At 40.2% G+C, this 15,447-nt stretch overlaps 1 protein-coding gene across 1 annotated transcript in view; it reads left to right on the forward strand.

Annotated features, from left to right (window-relative positions):
- The window catches only part of LOC144599590 (serine/threonine-protein kinase PAK 2-like), a 47,095-nt gene extending 33,119 nt beyond the window's left edge, over positions 1-13,976 (forward strand). Inside the window, exons 4-15 of the mRNA XM_078410657.1 lie at positions 840-984; positions 1,123-1,157; positions 1,549-1,659; positions 4,146-4,278; positions 4,716-4,779; positions 5,025-5,073; positions 5,667-5,779; positions 6,034-6,151; positions 7,331-7,430; positions 8,138-8,334; positions 9,223-9,360; positions 9,798-13,976. Coding sequence (XP_078266783.1) covers positions 840-984; positions 1,123-1,157; positions 1,549-1,659; positions 4,146-4,278; positions 4,716-4,779; positions 5,025-5,073; positions 5,667-5,779; positions 6,034-6,151; positions 7,331-7,430; positions 8,138-8,334; positions 9,223-9,360; positions 9,798-9,884 — 1,290 coding nt within the window. The 3' untranslated portion in view covers positions 9,885-13,976. The remainder of the gene's footprint in view (positions 1-839; positions 985-1,122; positions 1,158-1,548; positions 1,660-4,145; positions 4,279-4,715; positions 4,780-5,024; positions 5,074-5,666; positions 5,780-6,033; positions 6,152-7,330; positions 7,431-8,137; positions 8,335-9,222; positions 9,361-9,797) is intronic.
- Positions 13,977-15,447: the final 1,471 nt, after the last annotated feature.

The following is a 15,447-nucleotide window of genomic DNA, read 5'->3' on the forward strand; positions in this document are numbered from 1 at the left end:
ATGATCATACTGAATTGCGGTGCTGTCTCGAAGGGCCGAATAACCTGCTCCTGCACCTATTTTTCTATGTTTCTATATTTGCTAACGTCCCTGAGCTTGTCTGTTGGCAGATATGCCCTTGGTTTCTCAATTCTCCCACTCGAGACATGGTTTCTTTATCTACACCATCAAATTCCTCTTTTACTTTAAAACTTCTGTTAGGTCGCCTTTGAACTTAATATTACAAATCAAGGTTAAACTGCCTTTTTGTGCTTGTCTTTCTGGTGAATCTATACCATAGTCTATCCAAACCCATAATATCCTGACAGAGGATAGTACCCAGAAATGAAAACCTGTGCTCCAGACAGATTCTAGGAAACTGAAGCACAACTTCTATCTTTGTTCAAACAAAACGTAACATCAAGTTTTCTAATTATTTTTACTCTACTGGTTTGCCCGTTAATGAGAATAATTCTGATATTTTGTTGTCCACATTTGATTTATAACTAGTTGTTAGTCAAGATTCCCACTCTTTCTATCTCCATTCTGCTTTGTTCGTGTATTGAGTTGAGGTCAGAGGCATTGGGTTGGGTGAAATGTTGTCCTGTTATTCTGTTATTCAAATGCCATCTGAAATGTTCTATTGTCAGTAGCTCAGAACCCAGTTGAACATTGGCCATAATAAATGCATGATCAGGGTGAGGAGAATTAAATGCATAATTAGTAGCCCCAACACACATTGGGCAATTCTCATGAACATTAGCCAACCTAAGGTGGGTTGAGTTATGGAACCCATGCATTGATTATGTGAATCCTAGTGCCTGTGATCCCATGAAGCTGAAGTGGTGGTGTTTTTGCAGGGAATGCCTGAGCAATGGGCTCGGCTATTACAGACATCCAATATCACCAAACTGGAACAGAAGAAAAATCCTCAGGCTGTGCTTGATGTGCTCAAATTCTACGATTCCAAAACTACAGTGAAACAGAAGTATCTGAGTTTCTCAGGTAAGGCCGTGACGTGGCATATTGAAAGAGTGGGCGAGTAGAAGAAACATTTCTGAACGGTTCTCCGGCAATGCTTGAAACTAGTCATTGTGGACCAATGCAAAGCCTTTGGTTTAAACTCTTTTTCTTTTTGTTTAGACCAGCAAGATGAATTTCCTGCTGGCACACCAAAAGTGAGTATCTTGTATCTTCTTCCATTGTGTCTCAGCTAACTGTCTCTAAATGTACATGTCCTAGAAGCTATGATTAGTATGGATTGATTTGTCTAGTATTTGAGGGATAATTGAACTGAACAAGTCACTCTTTTGTTTTGTCTGTTTTGTAAAAATTGATTGCAAGGGGTTTCTATTGATCTGATGGGGGAGAACTTCATATTTGGAATGTAAATAGGAAACTGAGTGGTTACATTTAAAGAACAAATTGTATGGTTGAATGACATGGGATGAAAACATTTCAGACATGGAAACCAGAGAAAGACTTTGGTGTCTGCAGACTGGTTATGAAGGAGAAGAAGATGATGCAGTTTGTGCATAAGTGTTCTAAAATATAATCCTCTCTCTTCAGCGCAGTTCAAAAGGCACAGAACCTTCAAATGTACCGACTGTTCCAGAGGAGGATGATGATGATGAGGCCCTGCCTCCAGCCATTGCACCACGGCCAGATTGCACCAAATCTGTGAGTATTCATGAACCTGCACAGCACAGTGCACAAGCTCAAGAGGAGCTGGTTATCCTTGAACTAGAGTTCCTCGTTCAAACTGTCTGAACTAATTTTTGTTCTTTTCATGTCTTTGTGATTATTTCCTTCCTATGCATCATGCTTGCTAACCACTTCAAAGATGTATTCCTTTAAAGGTCAGCTTTTTTGGAATTCTGTCTGCCAACCACATTTTGGGACTAGTCCTAAATTTTATATTTCATAATTGAGCAGATATGGGAAATAGTCCTTTAATAGTTGCCCTTCCTAATAGTTCTGCTGGAATCATCTTTACTGTAACTTTCTTGACTTCATTCAGAGAAATCTTAGAATATTCAGCAGTTTATTATAACTTTTTATTCAATATCCTTCATTTCATGAGATAAACTGTCCTAAGTAACTCGTCTATATGATATAATTTATCATGTCATATCATCATATCATATCATATCATATACATACAGCCGGAAACAGGCCTTTTCGGCCCTCCAAGTCCGTGCCGTCCAGAGTCCGTATCTCTGTGTTTGTGTTCAGACTCTGATATATAGAATCTATTGCCTCTTGTGCTCCAAAGCAGTTTTTATCCCTCACATGGTCTTAATTCACCACGTGTATCATAATCATTTATCTGCATTGAACATTTTCAATGGTGCAAATTTCTTTATTGAATATATACCTTGTCAATTTGCAGGAGAGCCCATTGTGATTAACAGAGACCCCTCCCACTTTTAATGATTTTTGGTGTTATCAGTATAGGCCTCTGGATAAAACTCCCAATATCACAGAAGCAAAATATCAGATACTGAAGACATGAAATAAAAGAGAATGTTGGAAAGACGCTGCTTGATTTGCTGAATCTATGAGGAAAGAAAATGATTTTTGTTTGTATTAATGGCCATTCATCAGAACTGTTAAAGTTCTTTTAAAAGCTTAAGTAATAGATTGAAAGTACAGAGACAGGAAAGGGAAAGAAGGCAAAAGACAAGGTTTTTAATTAAATGGTTTGCAGGAGAGATTAGATTTGTTTGGCTGATACTATTGGGTAAAAGCAGGTGGCTGTGGAACACGCCAAGGAACGCTATGTCCGGATGAGGTTTTCAGAGGGAAATATCCTTACCAGCACCTGGTAGGACAATGGTTATAATTTGGAGTTGTTGAGCTCATTCAAGTTGAAAGTTTATCAAGTTCCTAATCTGAGATGGGATGATTCCATGAGCTTCCTTTGAGTTACATTTGTACAGTGTGGGAAGGTTAGGACACAGGTCAGATTGGATTAGCGAGTTCAAACAATGGATGACTGGAAACTTGGGTCACATAAGGCCAAATGTATGTCTTTCACAAAGGGACAATGCAATCTGTATCTGGTTTCTCCACACTGAAGAAGACTTCGTTGTGACGAGTGAATCTCAGACAACAAAATGAAAGTAGAACAAATTAAATCCTCTAAATTGAATGAAGTGTTTAGGTTTTGGGCAGTGTGAAGAAAGATGTAAAAGCTAATGCATCTTTTTCACCAACAGTGCTTGTTTATTGTGCATTTAGCTGTCCAGAGCAACAAACCCTGTCTCTGTTTAAACCCAAGTCTATCTACAAATATCGCCTTTTTTCTTTGCACTGCTTGGTTATCCTTTGTAGACTCCTAATAAATTCTTATTTTTCATTTCAGTCTGCATGAGCTCATTCTGAATGCTAATTTTAAAAAAAATTGTTTTGAGACAATAAAAATAACTTGTATGCTTGATAACTAGGTTTCTGAAATTAAAGCTGGCTAATGACTTAGCACTGATCTTTCGAGGTATAAATAAAACAGTAATGTTTCAGGGCTGCTCTCCAAACATTGGTACTATAGGACAGAACAAGCAGACACTGGAAACACACAGGAGATCAATCAGCAGCGGCAGAGACAGTAACACAATGGTGCAGCTACTGGTGCCGCTACTTTACATTCCTAAAGACCAGTGTTCAATCCTGGCCTCCAGTAGTGTTTGTGTGGAGTTTGCATATTCTCCTGCAAGTGTGAGTTTCCTCTGGGTCAGTCAGTTTAGTTCCTCTGGGTCAGTCAGTTTAGGTGCTTGTGTTTCCTCCCGTATGCCAAAGATGTGCGGGTTAGTAGGTTAATTGGCAGCAGTAAATTCTCCTTTGTGTGTAGATGAGTGGTGGAATATGGAGGCAGTTCACAGGAATGTGGGGAGAATAGAATGGGGTTTGTGTGGATTCGTGTAAGTGGGTGGATGATGGTTGACGTGAGCTTGGTGGGCCGAAGGGCCTGTTTCAGTGCATTATTTCTGACTTTATAGCCTGCCTTATATTTTCACTTCTGATTTTGAACACTTGCGGTTTACATTTATTTCACATGTCTTTGGGATGAGTTGGAGGCTGAGGTGGTGAAAAACAATGGCTGAACATCTAGTGTGTGGTGTGAGTCTAAACATACTATAAACAAAGTAAAATTGATTATTTTTCAGGTTTATACACGTTCAGTGATAGATCCAATCCCACTGTCGACCAACAGGGACCCTGATGGTGACGGAGTTTCAAAGGGGGACAAAGCGAAAAAGAAAACGAAGATGACTGATGATGAAATAATGGAAAAATTGAGTAAGTGTTTAATCTTTATAGGAGATAGATCCTCTGGAGTAATCACATGCTCTAATCTCAATGTTAGGGGTATAAAGCAAGATATTTGGTTTTAATATGGTGGTGGAGCTTGATGTGCTTCGCCTAATGCAGTTGTGAAGTTTCTGGGCAGAGTTGTAATGTATCAGCTGTTGGCCATACAAAGCATTAATAGTTGAATAAACAACCAGTAACTGCACCCGTGTCAAAGTGAGCTGGACATTGATTTCGGGGACTACCTACTCTAACTGAGGGATGCAGTCTTGAAATGTTTCACAGGAGTCACAGAAACAATTGAAACCATCAACCCCTGGAATTTCAAACATAAACAAAAGCCCCTATGAATGGTCTGTGCACCATTTGAAGGCCTTGTCATTTTTAATGAGTGATCATGAAATCATTTGTTCTTCTTGGTACAGGAAGTATTGTGAGTGTTGGAGATCCCAAGAAGAAATATACTAGATTTGAAAAGATTGGACAGGGGTGAGTGCTGCTATTTGTTTCTCTCTGAATATTGCCAGGTTGGATGTATTGGGTTATCTGATAGAATGTCACTGAGCACTTTAGGTTGGCCTCAAAGGCCTATGATTATAGATGTCTCTCCATTTTAACACCGTCCTTCACATGAGGAATTCAGTTTTTACTTCCTAAAGACTGGGGTTGCAATTTATATTGTACATTTAGTCAAAAATGCGTAAGATTTACTATTCTATCTTGTTTCTTTACAGCGCCTCTGGTACAGTATTCACAGCTATTGATGTAGCCACTGGACAGGAGGTATGTTACTGTTTAACTTGGAAACTAATCTTGAAAAAGTTAGAGTTGGGAGCTGTACACTTCCAAACATTGAGATAGAGGGACTCTCTGAACAGCAAGGTGCACTAAACCCATTAGTTGTGAGCTTCAAGTGTGGCAGACTTGTCTTGAATGCACAATATTTTGGAAATATTTCTGGAAATAAGCTTTACTTGGATTGTACCCATAACAAATCTAAAGGGTGGTACTTTATATTACTTATTGCTGACTTGGGTTTACGGCACAAATGAGGAGTAAAATTGGGTGGTTAATGTTCAGTGGGTGTTATGAACAATTCTACAAAGCCAGAAGTTTTGCTTTCTATTGAGTGACTGCATGATTTCACTGTAACAAAAGTATTCTTTGAATATTTACAATGAAGGTCTTAGAAGTTCTTGCCACCTTCGGCCAGCCAGGAAAGTCTACTTTCCATGCAGGAGAAAGTTAGCCATGGCAAGATGAAGAAGACTATTCATATTCTTTTAAAGTAAGGCTTGGCTAGCAATGATGTCTGCTTCTGCCTGTGTGGAGAGCACTTCTATTTTTGACACGTAACCACACCTGTCCTTTCCCAGGTGGCGATCAAACAGATCAACCTGCAGAAACAACCAAAGAAAGAGCTGATCATCAATGAGATCCTGGTGATGAAAGAATTGAAGAACAGCAACATTGTGAACTTCCTGGACAGGTAATGGAGAAATAACTTTTTTTGTCACTCCTGGTCTGAATCTACTTTTGGACTTTGCCTGCCAACATTGTTGTGAATATCTTTGAAAATCTTTCACCTGTTGCCTCAACTAAAGTTGGTGCTTTTGAATGATATGTCTGTTGTGTTTCCTTTATGGTTTACCATGGGAAAAGGTGTGTAACCTGTCTGGAAATATAGTTGAGGAGCTTTACTGGACACGTGTGTTACAAACAAGCTTTGCCTTTTTGTCCTAGCTACCTGGTGGGAGACGAACTGTGTGTTGTGATGGAATATCTGGCTGGAGGTTCATTGACTGATGTTGTTACAGAAACCTGCATGGATGAGGCACAGATTGCTGCTGTGTGCAGAGAGGTATGTTTCTAGTGGAAGTTTCCTTCCAATCGTTCAGTAGCTTTCTTGTGCTCATAAATAAACATACTATTCATAGCTGGAAAATTATTTAAACCTGAGGTGCATATGGATTCTCAACCCTGGAACAATGTAGACCCTGGGTTATTGCAGGTGTTTAAAGAGGAGATTGGTATATTTGTGAAAGATTAGGCTATGGGGAACCTAACATGAAGGTGTTAAGTCCTGGAGCTGATCAGCCACGATCATATTGATTGGAGTGGTGTTTGGGGGGGGGGGGGGGGGTCTTGCTCCAGTTGCTATCTTGTGCAATTCTTCACTTGTGATCCATCTTAAGGGACCAAAGGTGACACAAGTTGCTTTGTCTTCATTTATTTTCACTAACTTCAGATGGTTTTTAAAAAAGTGTTGGCGGGTAAATTCATTTCATAAGCAGATTCCACAGCTCCACTATTGGTGCTCAAGTGCTTTGTGTGGGATTCAACCTCTCCCCTTGATTCTTTGCTTCAAACAAAATGTTGAATCAACTGCCAATTCCTAGTATACTCTTTGTAATTTCTGACTTTGCATATTTGTATTTCTTCTAATACACAATTGACAATTGTCAAAGTTTATGGACTTTACTCTGTGTAAAAGGATGTTGTAAATTGTCTCATACACCATCTTGCATTTAGCTGACCCATCCATTTCTAAAGGCTGTAAAAACTTTATTACATACACTCAAGCCATTTTTGAAAAAATGGCCTTCGATTTTCTCTACTCACGGCAACTTGCAATCATACAGCACTTGCAAAATGCGCTCTAGATTTCAGGCTAGAGGTGAAAGAACAAAGGTGGCTTTTAAAGGTGAAAGTAGCACAGGTTCAACCCCTTCTAAACATCTCACTCCAAACCTATGCCCTTTAATATTTTTCACCTCTGCTATGGTTAAAGGTTTCCTTCTATTTACCCAATCCCTGCCTCTCAGAATTTGGTGCACCTAACTCCGGTCCCTCATCAGCTGTCTTCGCGCCAAAGAAAATAGTGCAGCCTATCCAGTCTCTCCTCATAACTCAAGAACTCTAATGAAAGAATAAATATGCACATCAGAATATATCATCCACAACTTCTGTTTTCTGAGATTTCTTGCATGATAACTTCTGAATACAAAGCATTTCCTCATCTTGGTTTTTCTCTGGACAGTGCCTACAAGCATTAGAGTTCCTTCATGCGAACCAGGTCATTCATCGAGACATCAAGAGTGATAACGTACTGCTGGGAATGGATGGATCTGTGAAACTCAGTAAGTAACAGTTTGATTCTTGTTGTTCCGAAGATCTCGTGCATGCTATTAGCTGCATGCTGGGTATCCTGGATCCATAAACTACACAGACAATGTAGCAAATAAATGTTTAAAAAACTTGCAGATGCTGGAAATCTGAAATATAGACTGAAAGTACTAAAGCATTCAGTAGGTCAGGAGGCATCTGTGGAAAGAGATACAGAATTAATGTTTTGGGTTGAAACCCTCATAAAAACCTTATTTTGCATTTTTGTTATTATGTTACTTTCTTTTGAGATTCTCACTTTGACTGTTCCTCCAGTATTGAAGTTTGTTGGCTAAGGAAAGATTGATGCTAAAAATGGTGGGGATCAAGACTGCAAAATAGCAAAAACCCTCCAGTTTGTTAGACTACAACCTGGACTCCACCAAAACTCGCAAACTCGCTATCGTGGTTTCCAGTTTGCTGTTCATCATTCTGTCTATGGGTGATATTGCGAGGAAATGCATCCACATGTTACAAAGGATTGTCTTTCCACTTTCCACATGCCCTATTAATAATCCACTCTAAGAAACTTGTAACCCAATCAAGTAACAATGTTCTGAAATCTGCCAACTGCTTTGTTTAAACTGAAGCCTCTTTTTAATTTTAGCATACAATGGGGATGACTTGTAACCATAATAGATACTTCAACGTTAATGGTCTTGTTTTCTTTGTGTCCGTAAAGCCGACTTTGGCTTCTGTGCCCAGATTACACCAGAGCAAAGTAAGCGCAGCACCATGGTAGGGACACCTTACTGGATGGCACCGGAGGTGGTGACAAGAAAAGCTTATGGCCCCAAGGTGGACATCTGGTCGCTGGGGATCATGGCCATTGAAATGGTGGAAGGAGAACCCCCATATCTAAATGAGAATCCGCTGAGGGTGAGTCTACTTCTGCTTCTCTGGAAAGGAAAGAGATGAAGTGTATTATTGTTTTAAGTTGCCTTATTAGTCTGATAACAGCAGGAAATAAGCTGTTAGTGAATCGGGTGGTCTGTGCTTTAAAGCATTTGTATCATCTGCCCATTAGGAAAGGGGTGAAGAGAGAATGACTGGGGTCCAAGAAGTCCTTGATTATGTTGATTATTCTGAAGGCAACGTGAGGTATAGATGGAGGGAAGGCTGGTTTGTGTGATGGTCTGGGCCGAATCTACAACTCTGCAATTTCTTGCAATCTTGGACAGAGCTGTTGCCATGCCAAGCTGAGATTCATTCTGATAGGATGCTTTCTATAATGAACCTGTAGAAACTGAAAAGCATTGGAGACGTGGTGAATTTCTTTATTCTCCTCAGTAAGCAAAGATATTTGTGTGCTTTCTTAGTGATAGTGTCAACATTGTTGGAGCGGTACAAATTATTGGTGATTTTAACTGAGGAACCAGCATGCCCGTTAATTCAAACGGGCAATAAATGCAGGCTTGGACAACCAAGTCCACATCCAGTGTAGGAAAAATAAAATCATTGAAATGAATGAGCAAATTTTGTTCCCATGATCCTTGCCTCTCTAGCTTCTGTTCTCATCACTGGAGCTGGTTAATGTCTTGTTCAATAAAACAATTATGGAGCATTGCTATCCCATGTCATTGATACATTCAACATCATTTGGAGGATATTAATGAATTGAATCTTTGTTCTCTTCCCATGAATTAATTGGGATCTTTGGACTCAGTGAAGAATCTGCAGGGGCTTCACTGAGCCACAAGCCTACACATGCCTTTTTATTGTAGTCACATTTGGAGACACTTCTTCAATTATCCATGTACGTTGCAGGCCTTGTACCTCATTGCCACTAATGGGACTCCAGAGCTTCAGAATCCAGAGAAACTCTCTGGAATATTTCGGGATTTTCTGAACCGCTGTCTGGAGATGGATGTGGAGAAACGGGGCTCTGGGAAGGAGCTGTTGCAGGTACTGATCATGCCATAATTTGAAACTTCATGCCTGTACCAATCTCTACAAAGGTTTTTTTATTTTGCATGAAAATTCTCATTGGTACCCAGACCCCAACAGGTGTTCTTTCTTCATTTGTGTTTGTGTAAATGCTGTTCTCGTCTGCCATCATTCAAGATAACCAGAAGATGTGAAGCATCTCTCTGACTCCTACTTATGTATTTACCATGTTTTCCTCAAAATTGGGAAACCAATTCAGTGAAAATGGGGCAAGTGTTGCCTGAAGAATTTTCCCCTCAAGCTTAACATGCATCATTGTCAGCGTGGAAACCGATCACTATATTTAGCAAGTAACGTGCTAACTGCTAGCTTAAGTAGGAATTTGTCACTGGTGTGAAAGGTTGATGTTGTTTCCCTTTGCTAACCACCACCATCTTTCTCACTTTGTCCTGCAGCATCCATTCCTGAAGCTGGCGAAGCCCATGTCCAGTTTGACGCCACTGATTTTAGCAGCCAAGGATGCAATGAAAAACAATCGCTAGCTCCTCTCCTCCGACTCCCCTCGGCCCCCAAAGATTGGAATCAAGTATTACGTTCTGTATTGAAATGCCGGAGCAACTGGCAGGTCCCACTCGGGCCTCACACGTGCCTTTCACCAGACAACCTACTCAGCAAGGTTGATGCTGCTTTTATCTTCTCAAAGCAAAAAGTGGTCCCTTTTCCTTCCCTCTACATTTCAATACTTGAATTTCTGATTGAAAGACAGATTAGCTGCCTCCTCTGTGGAGCCTGGATGTTTCCCAGCATGCGGTTTGCTCTGCCAGTTGCTGTCTCCTCTGGACATTATGTACTGTTTCTGGTGATTGGGGCTTCGGGATATTTTGCTTAATGCCTTTTTTCTGTATATTATGTATCTCAATGGCGATTTGCATTAGAATTCGGGAGAGTTGTGTAGCTGTCTTTTGTTTTAAGTTTTCATTGTTTGTACTAACATTATGGAGTTCTGACAAGTCACTAGCACTGGCTGTCGGGGCTAGGATACCAGCTTCCTCCATGCTAGTGATCAGTGTGATTATATTTCTTCGTTAATCACAAAATGCCTTGATGATTGGTGTGCGCACTTGAAGGAGAGCTGCAGAAGTTAATTTTTGTCCGTGGCCGTAATTAGGTAGAAATGTTGGTGGATTCAGACTTGCAATAAGACCCTTGGTCCAAGTTATCTAATAGTCATTTGTCTTTGCAGTGGGACTTATTCTTATGTGCATTGATGCCAAATTCTCATATTTATATTGCAGCCACAACAATGCATTGAATCGTCTTAATGTTGGGTGCCTTTATTGATGCCACACTGATTCCTATAAGGCTTCTGCTGACAAAAGGAGCTGAATGGTTAATATTCGAACCAGTTAAGCAGAGTCTTCAGACAGTATAGTAAAGAAGCAGTATTCCCATTTGATGTACCCAGGTGCTACATCATGATTGTAGCATCCCAGTTTTGCAGATTCCCATAGTTTTATTTATTTTCATTAAAAAATACATTATTTTGATTTGTTTTCACTAGTGTTTAAAAATTGCGATGTGTTTACAATAAGTGGTTCATACTTCAGGTTTCTGTAGAATGCAACCACTGCACATGTGATGGTAGTTCATAGCATGTACCACGTGAATCCCCAGACAGTCATGACTGCAGAAACTGTACCTGGAGAACACCTGACGTGTGTATACTTCTCATCATGGTTCACTGAATCCCATTCAGGTATCTAACCCCCAATCCCCTGCTCATCATACACCTGTGCTGCTGCATTGCACCCAGCCTCCACGGATACACTGTGGAAAAAGTGCATCATTGCAATGCAAACTTACCACTGTGCATCACTGCACAACAAAATGGTGTATCAAGTCACATCACACTCCCTGAAGCACACTGCACATTCCATACAGTCCCAAATCATGTACAACATCTTGTAATGACTGTTAGTAAAATGATCAGCGGGTATCTCAGTTAGGACACATGGTTAGAAGGTGGTGGGGAGCTGATTTCTTGTGTCCATGCAATATATTGTGAGACTTCTAAAAGTAGTCGCAATACGATGTCTCCAAGGAAGGAATGGATGACCAGATAACTGAGGTTTCCCTTTTGCCTTGATCTGCCTTCCGAGCTCTGCATAGTACGCAAGGAAGTGATGCAAAGGTTACAACTACTCAACACATCATGACTGTGGTAAACTGTCAGACGGAAAATATTTCATGCACCTTTCTCCTGGTTCCTAATAAGAGTGTTGATAAATCTGTGGCTTAATACTGCAGTATTAACTGGTGAAAATATAACAAAAAGGTGAATGCATCTATTAAAGTGCCTACCTGTTGAGTCTGATATTTCTGGGAATTTGGGGTTTTGGACTCGTCTAATTAATACGAAAAAAAATAAAAATTTTAGATAACGTGTGTAATTTTCTGTTCGTTGTATTTAATTTTGAATATGTGGATTACCAAAAGAAAATCTCATTCAGTAGGTCCAACGTACTTTGAAATAATGAGGTTAAGCGTAAGAAATTCAGGTAAGTTATTGCACATTATTTACAGCATGATAAAGTTTAATGTCAAGTATGCTTCCACAGATCTTAAGAGGAAACAAATCCCCAAGGAAAGCATCAACGAGAAAAAAATTGCATTTATGTAACCCCTTGATACCATTGTTACCATGCAGATTTCGCATGAGATCAATAGCTCAGTGAAAGACTTATTTCAACATTTTTAAGGAAGGAAGTGAGTTAAAGATTTGGAACTGGACGAATAGGTGTTCAGAACCTGGGGTACAGGTGGTTAAAAATACTACACACTGTTGCAATGTGAAGGAGATCAGCTTTGTGCAGGCAGGTAGGATTGGAGAATTGTGAAGGTCAATGGGGTGTAGGATTGGTTGTGATAGAATGTCTGGAGACCTCAAAAAGGAACAAAGAATTCTTCAGTCTTTATTACTACACATGCACCTAATTAGGTCAGTGGGTAGAGGGCTTGGTCCAGTTGATTGCCAGACAGCAGAGCTTTGGGTTGAGCTCAGGTTCACCTAGAATGGAAGAGCATTAGAATAATTGAGGGTGAAAGTCAGTAAGGATTTGTGTTTCAGCAAAGATCTGAGGCGAGGTTGAAGATCAATGATATTATGGGGGTGACAACGACAGTGTTGGTGATGTCGGGGAAGAGAAGTTCAGCTCGGGGTTCGAATGGATGTTGAAAGTTGTCAACTGCCACGGTCCGTCTTAAATAGTTGCCAGATAGAACAATGGTCATTGACAAGGGAATGGGATTTAAATTAGAGATAGACTTTGTTCAATAATTTATTGGAAAAAAAATCTGACCGTGCAATACTGGATAAACAATAAATCCAAGGGAATGCAATAGTTGAGAGAGGATAGCCGAGTTCGAAATGTGCACGCGGATCTCGGCAGTTTTTTGGGTGACCTGCTATCAATTTAACCTGCTATCATTGATGGGCAGCACACACATTTGCAAAAAGTAATGATGATCAAGGAAAGGTAGAGACCATTGTGGGCTTTTTGAATATCTTTCTTTCATTTGTTCTATGTTTCTCTATATCATCGTCTATCTCTCGTTTCCCTTTCCCCTGAATCTCAGTCTGAAGAAGGGTCTTGACCGAAAATGTCACCTATTCCTTTTCTCCAGTGATGCTGCCTGACCTGTGTTACTCCTGCTTTTTGTGTCTAAGGTAATAGTTTGATAAAGGTGAGGAGGTTTTTCAACCTTCCCATTCTGAATATTAGACCAGTGAGCCACCTCTGAACTACTTGTGCATCAGCAACATTCGTTAAATAAATTGGATTGTTTTATTATTATCATGTGTACAGAGATGTAATGAAAACCTGTTTTGTGTATTATTCTACCATACAAATTATACTATACATAGTACAAAAGAAAAAGAAACTCTGGTGAATACTGTACACTGCACTTGTATGATCTCACTATTGCCCTGTTTAATTGAACCGTGACTTTTGTATTCAATTCCCCTGGCAATGAACAGTAGCATTGTTGGCTTTTCTAATGACTTACTATCCTGGCACACCAACCATTTGTGAATCATGCACTAAATCATCCTGCAATCTCTCTCCATTTTTATTTCTTCCTCTCATTATCTTTACACAGATCTGTGCCCATTCATTTATTCAGATCACTTTGTAGCCTCAACTTAACCTCCTGCTATCAACAATGGTAGACTTGAAGGGGACAGCACTAGAAGGGATAGAACTGTTAGCAATGTTATGTAATTTATTCAGGAAGAGGGAGAGCTGGTGAGTAGTTTGATTAGAAATAGGATTAAGGTAGCAGGAGGCAGATCTGCAAAATGAAGGGTGTTCAAAAGGGGTGTGAAGTTACAGAAGATGGAAGTTCATGTGTAAGATGGGGCAGCCAGTACTTTTTGCTGAAGAATCCAGTGAAAGGAAAGAGCAGAAATAATGGAAGAATTGGCTGCAATCCAAAAGTGTGCATGTCCTCCAACCTTCCATCAAGGGAAAGCAATTCCCTGTGGGGTAGGAAAATGTAGTTGGGGATATGCACCCGAAGAGAATGGAGAATCGGTTAGCCTGTTGCAGTTAAGCAGTGCTTGAGGTAATAGTTATAAAGCAAAAATTGGCTTAATCAGATGGTAGATGTATTGATAATGCAATTGACATGTGGATGTTTTTGGATTTGGCTCTCAGTAGGCAGCTGGTAGACCTGTTGCCTCAGAGCTCTATCTAGACTGGTTCGACCCTGACCTCCAGCTCTGTCAGTGGAGATTGCATGTTCTCTATGACCACAAGGGTTTCCCAGGTGTTCCAGTGTCCTTGCACATTCCATAGACGTGCAAGTTGGTGGTTGTTTCTATCTGATATTTCTATCTGCTATGATGTATTTTAAACACCTTTTGTGCCATTGTACGGTGGTACAGCATTCTCTAGCTGGCTGCAGTGCAATAGTCGCTGCTACTGCCTCAGCCTCCAGCCATCCGGTCTTGATCGTGACTTCCACTACTGTCTGTGCGGCGTTTGCATGTTCTCCTTGCAATCAGTGGTGCGCTGATTTCTTCCTACATCCCAAAGCTATGCCGGTGGGCTAATTTCTCCTATTATGAATGGATTGCAGGAGAATGAACATATATTGATGGTGTGTGGGGGAGAGAGAAGCATACCGGGAAATAATTGAGCAATAGAATTGATGGAATGCTCTGAGAACAGCATGGGTGGGATGGCCTATTGTATGAAACTGAGCAAATCTGAGTTTTTTTTTAAAACTTGACCCACACATGCTTAAACTTTTCTCCTCTCACTTTATAGCTATGCCCATTAGTCTTTGACATTTCCACTGTGGGTGAATAACGTTCTGGCTGCACACCCTTCTCCATGCCTCTTGTAATAATTTTATAAACTTCTATCAGCCCCTAACACTCCACAGTAAATAGTCCCAGTTTGTCTAACTGCTACTTTAGATCCATCTGTATATCAATGCTATTAAAGGTCTTGCCATTAACTGCATATTTTCCCTCTTACTTTTGACCTTACACAGTGCAGCACCTCGCATTTGCTTATATTAAACTTCATCTGCGAACAATAACGGTAAGTTCTCTGACCACTGGTTACAGACCTCCAGACAGAATTACATCCTTCCGCCATTACCCTCTATCTTCTATGGATAACGAGTTCAGAATTCAAACTGCCAAGTCACTGGATCGCATGAATCTTAATCAGCCTATTATGAGAGATCTTGTCAAATCCCCTACCACCTACCCTCATCAATCACTTTGTCACCTCTTCTGAAAACTCAAGTTTGGAAAACATGAGGGAACAAGCTACGGCTTGAGAAGTGTCACGATCATCTTGGCCAAGGGGGTAATTAGCAAATATAAATGAATAAGCATGCCCTGGACTCAGAGACGGGCTTTAATCGTTTTTCAGGCTACATTGACACTTTGGGTACTGGAAACATCATGGACATTCATGTTTAAGTAATGTAGATATCAGAACTGGCAATTACATTGGTGTACACTTGCACCTACTCCAACTTTATCTACTGTTCCAGGTGTCAACTTCTCAGCAGCAAGAATATCTT

The sequence above is a fragment of the Rhinoraja longicauda genome, chromosome 13, assembly GCF_053455715.1.
Source record: "Rhinoraja longicauda isolate Sanriku21f chromosome 13, sRhiLon1.1, whole genome shotgun sequence".
In the NCBI taxonomy this organism is placed as follows: Eukaryota; Metazoa; Chordata; class Chondrichthyes; order Rajiformes; family Arhynchobatidae; genus Rhinoraja; species Rhinoraja longicauda.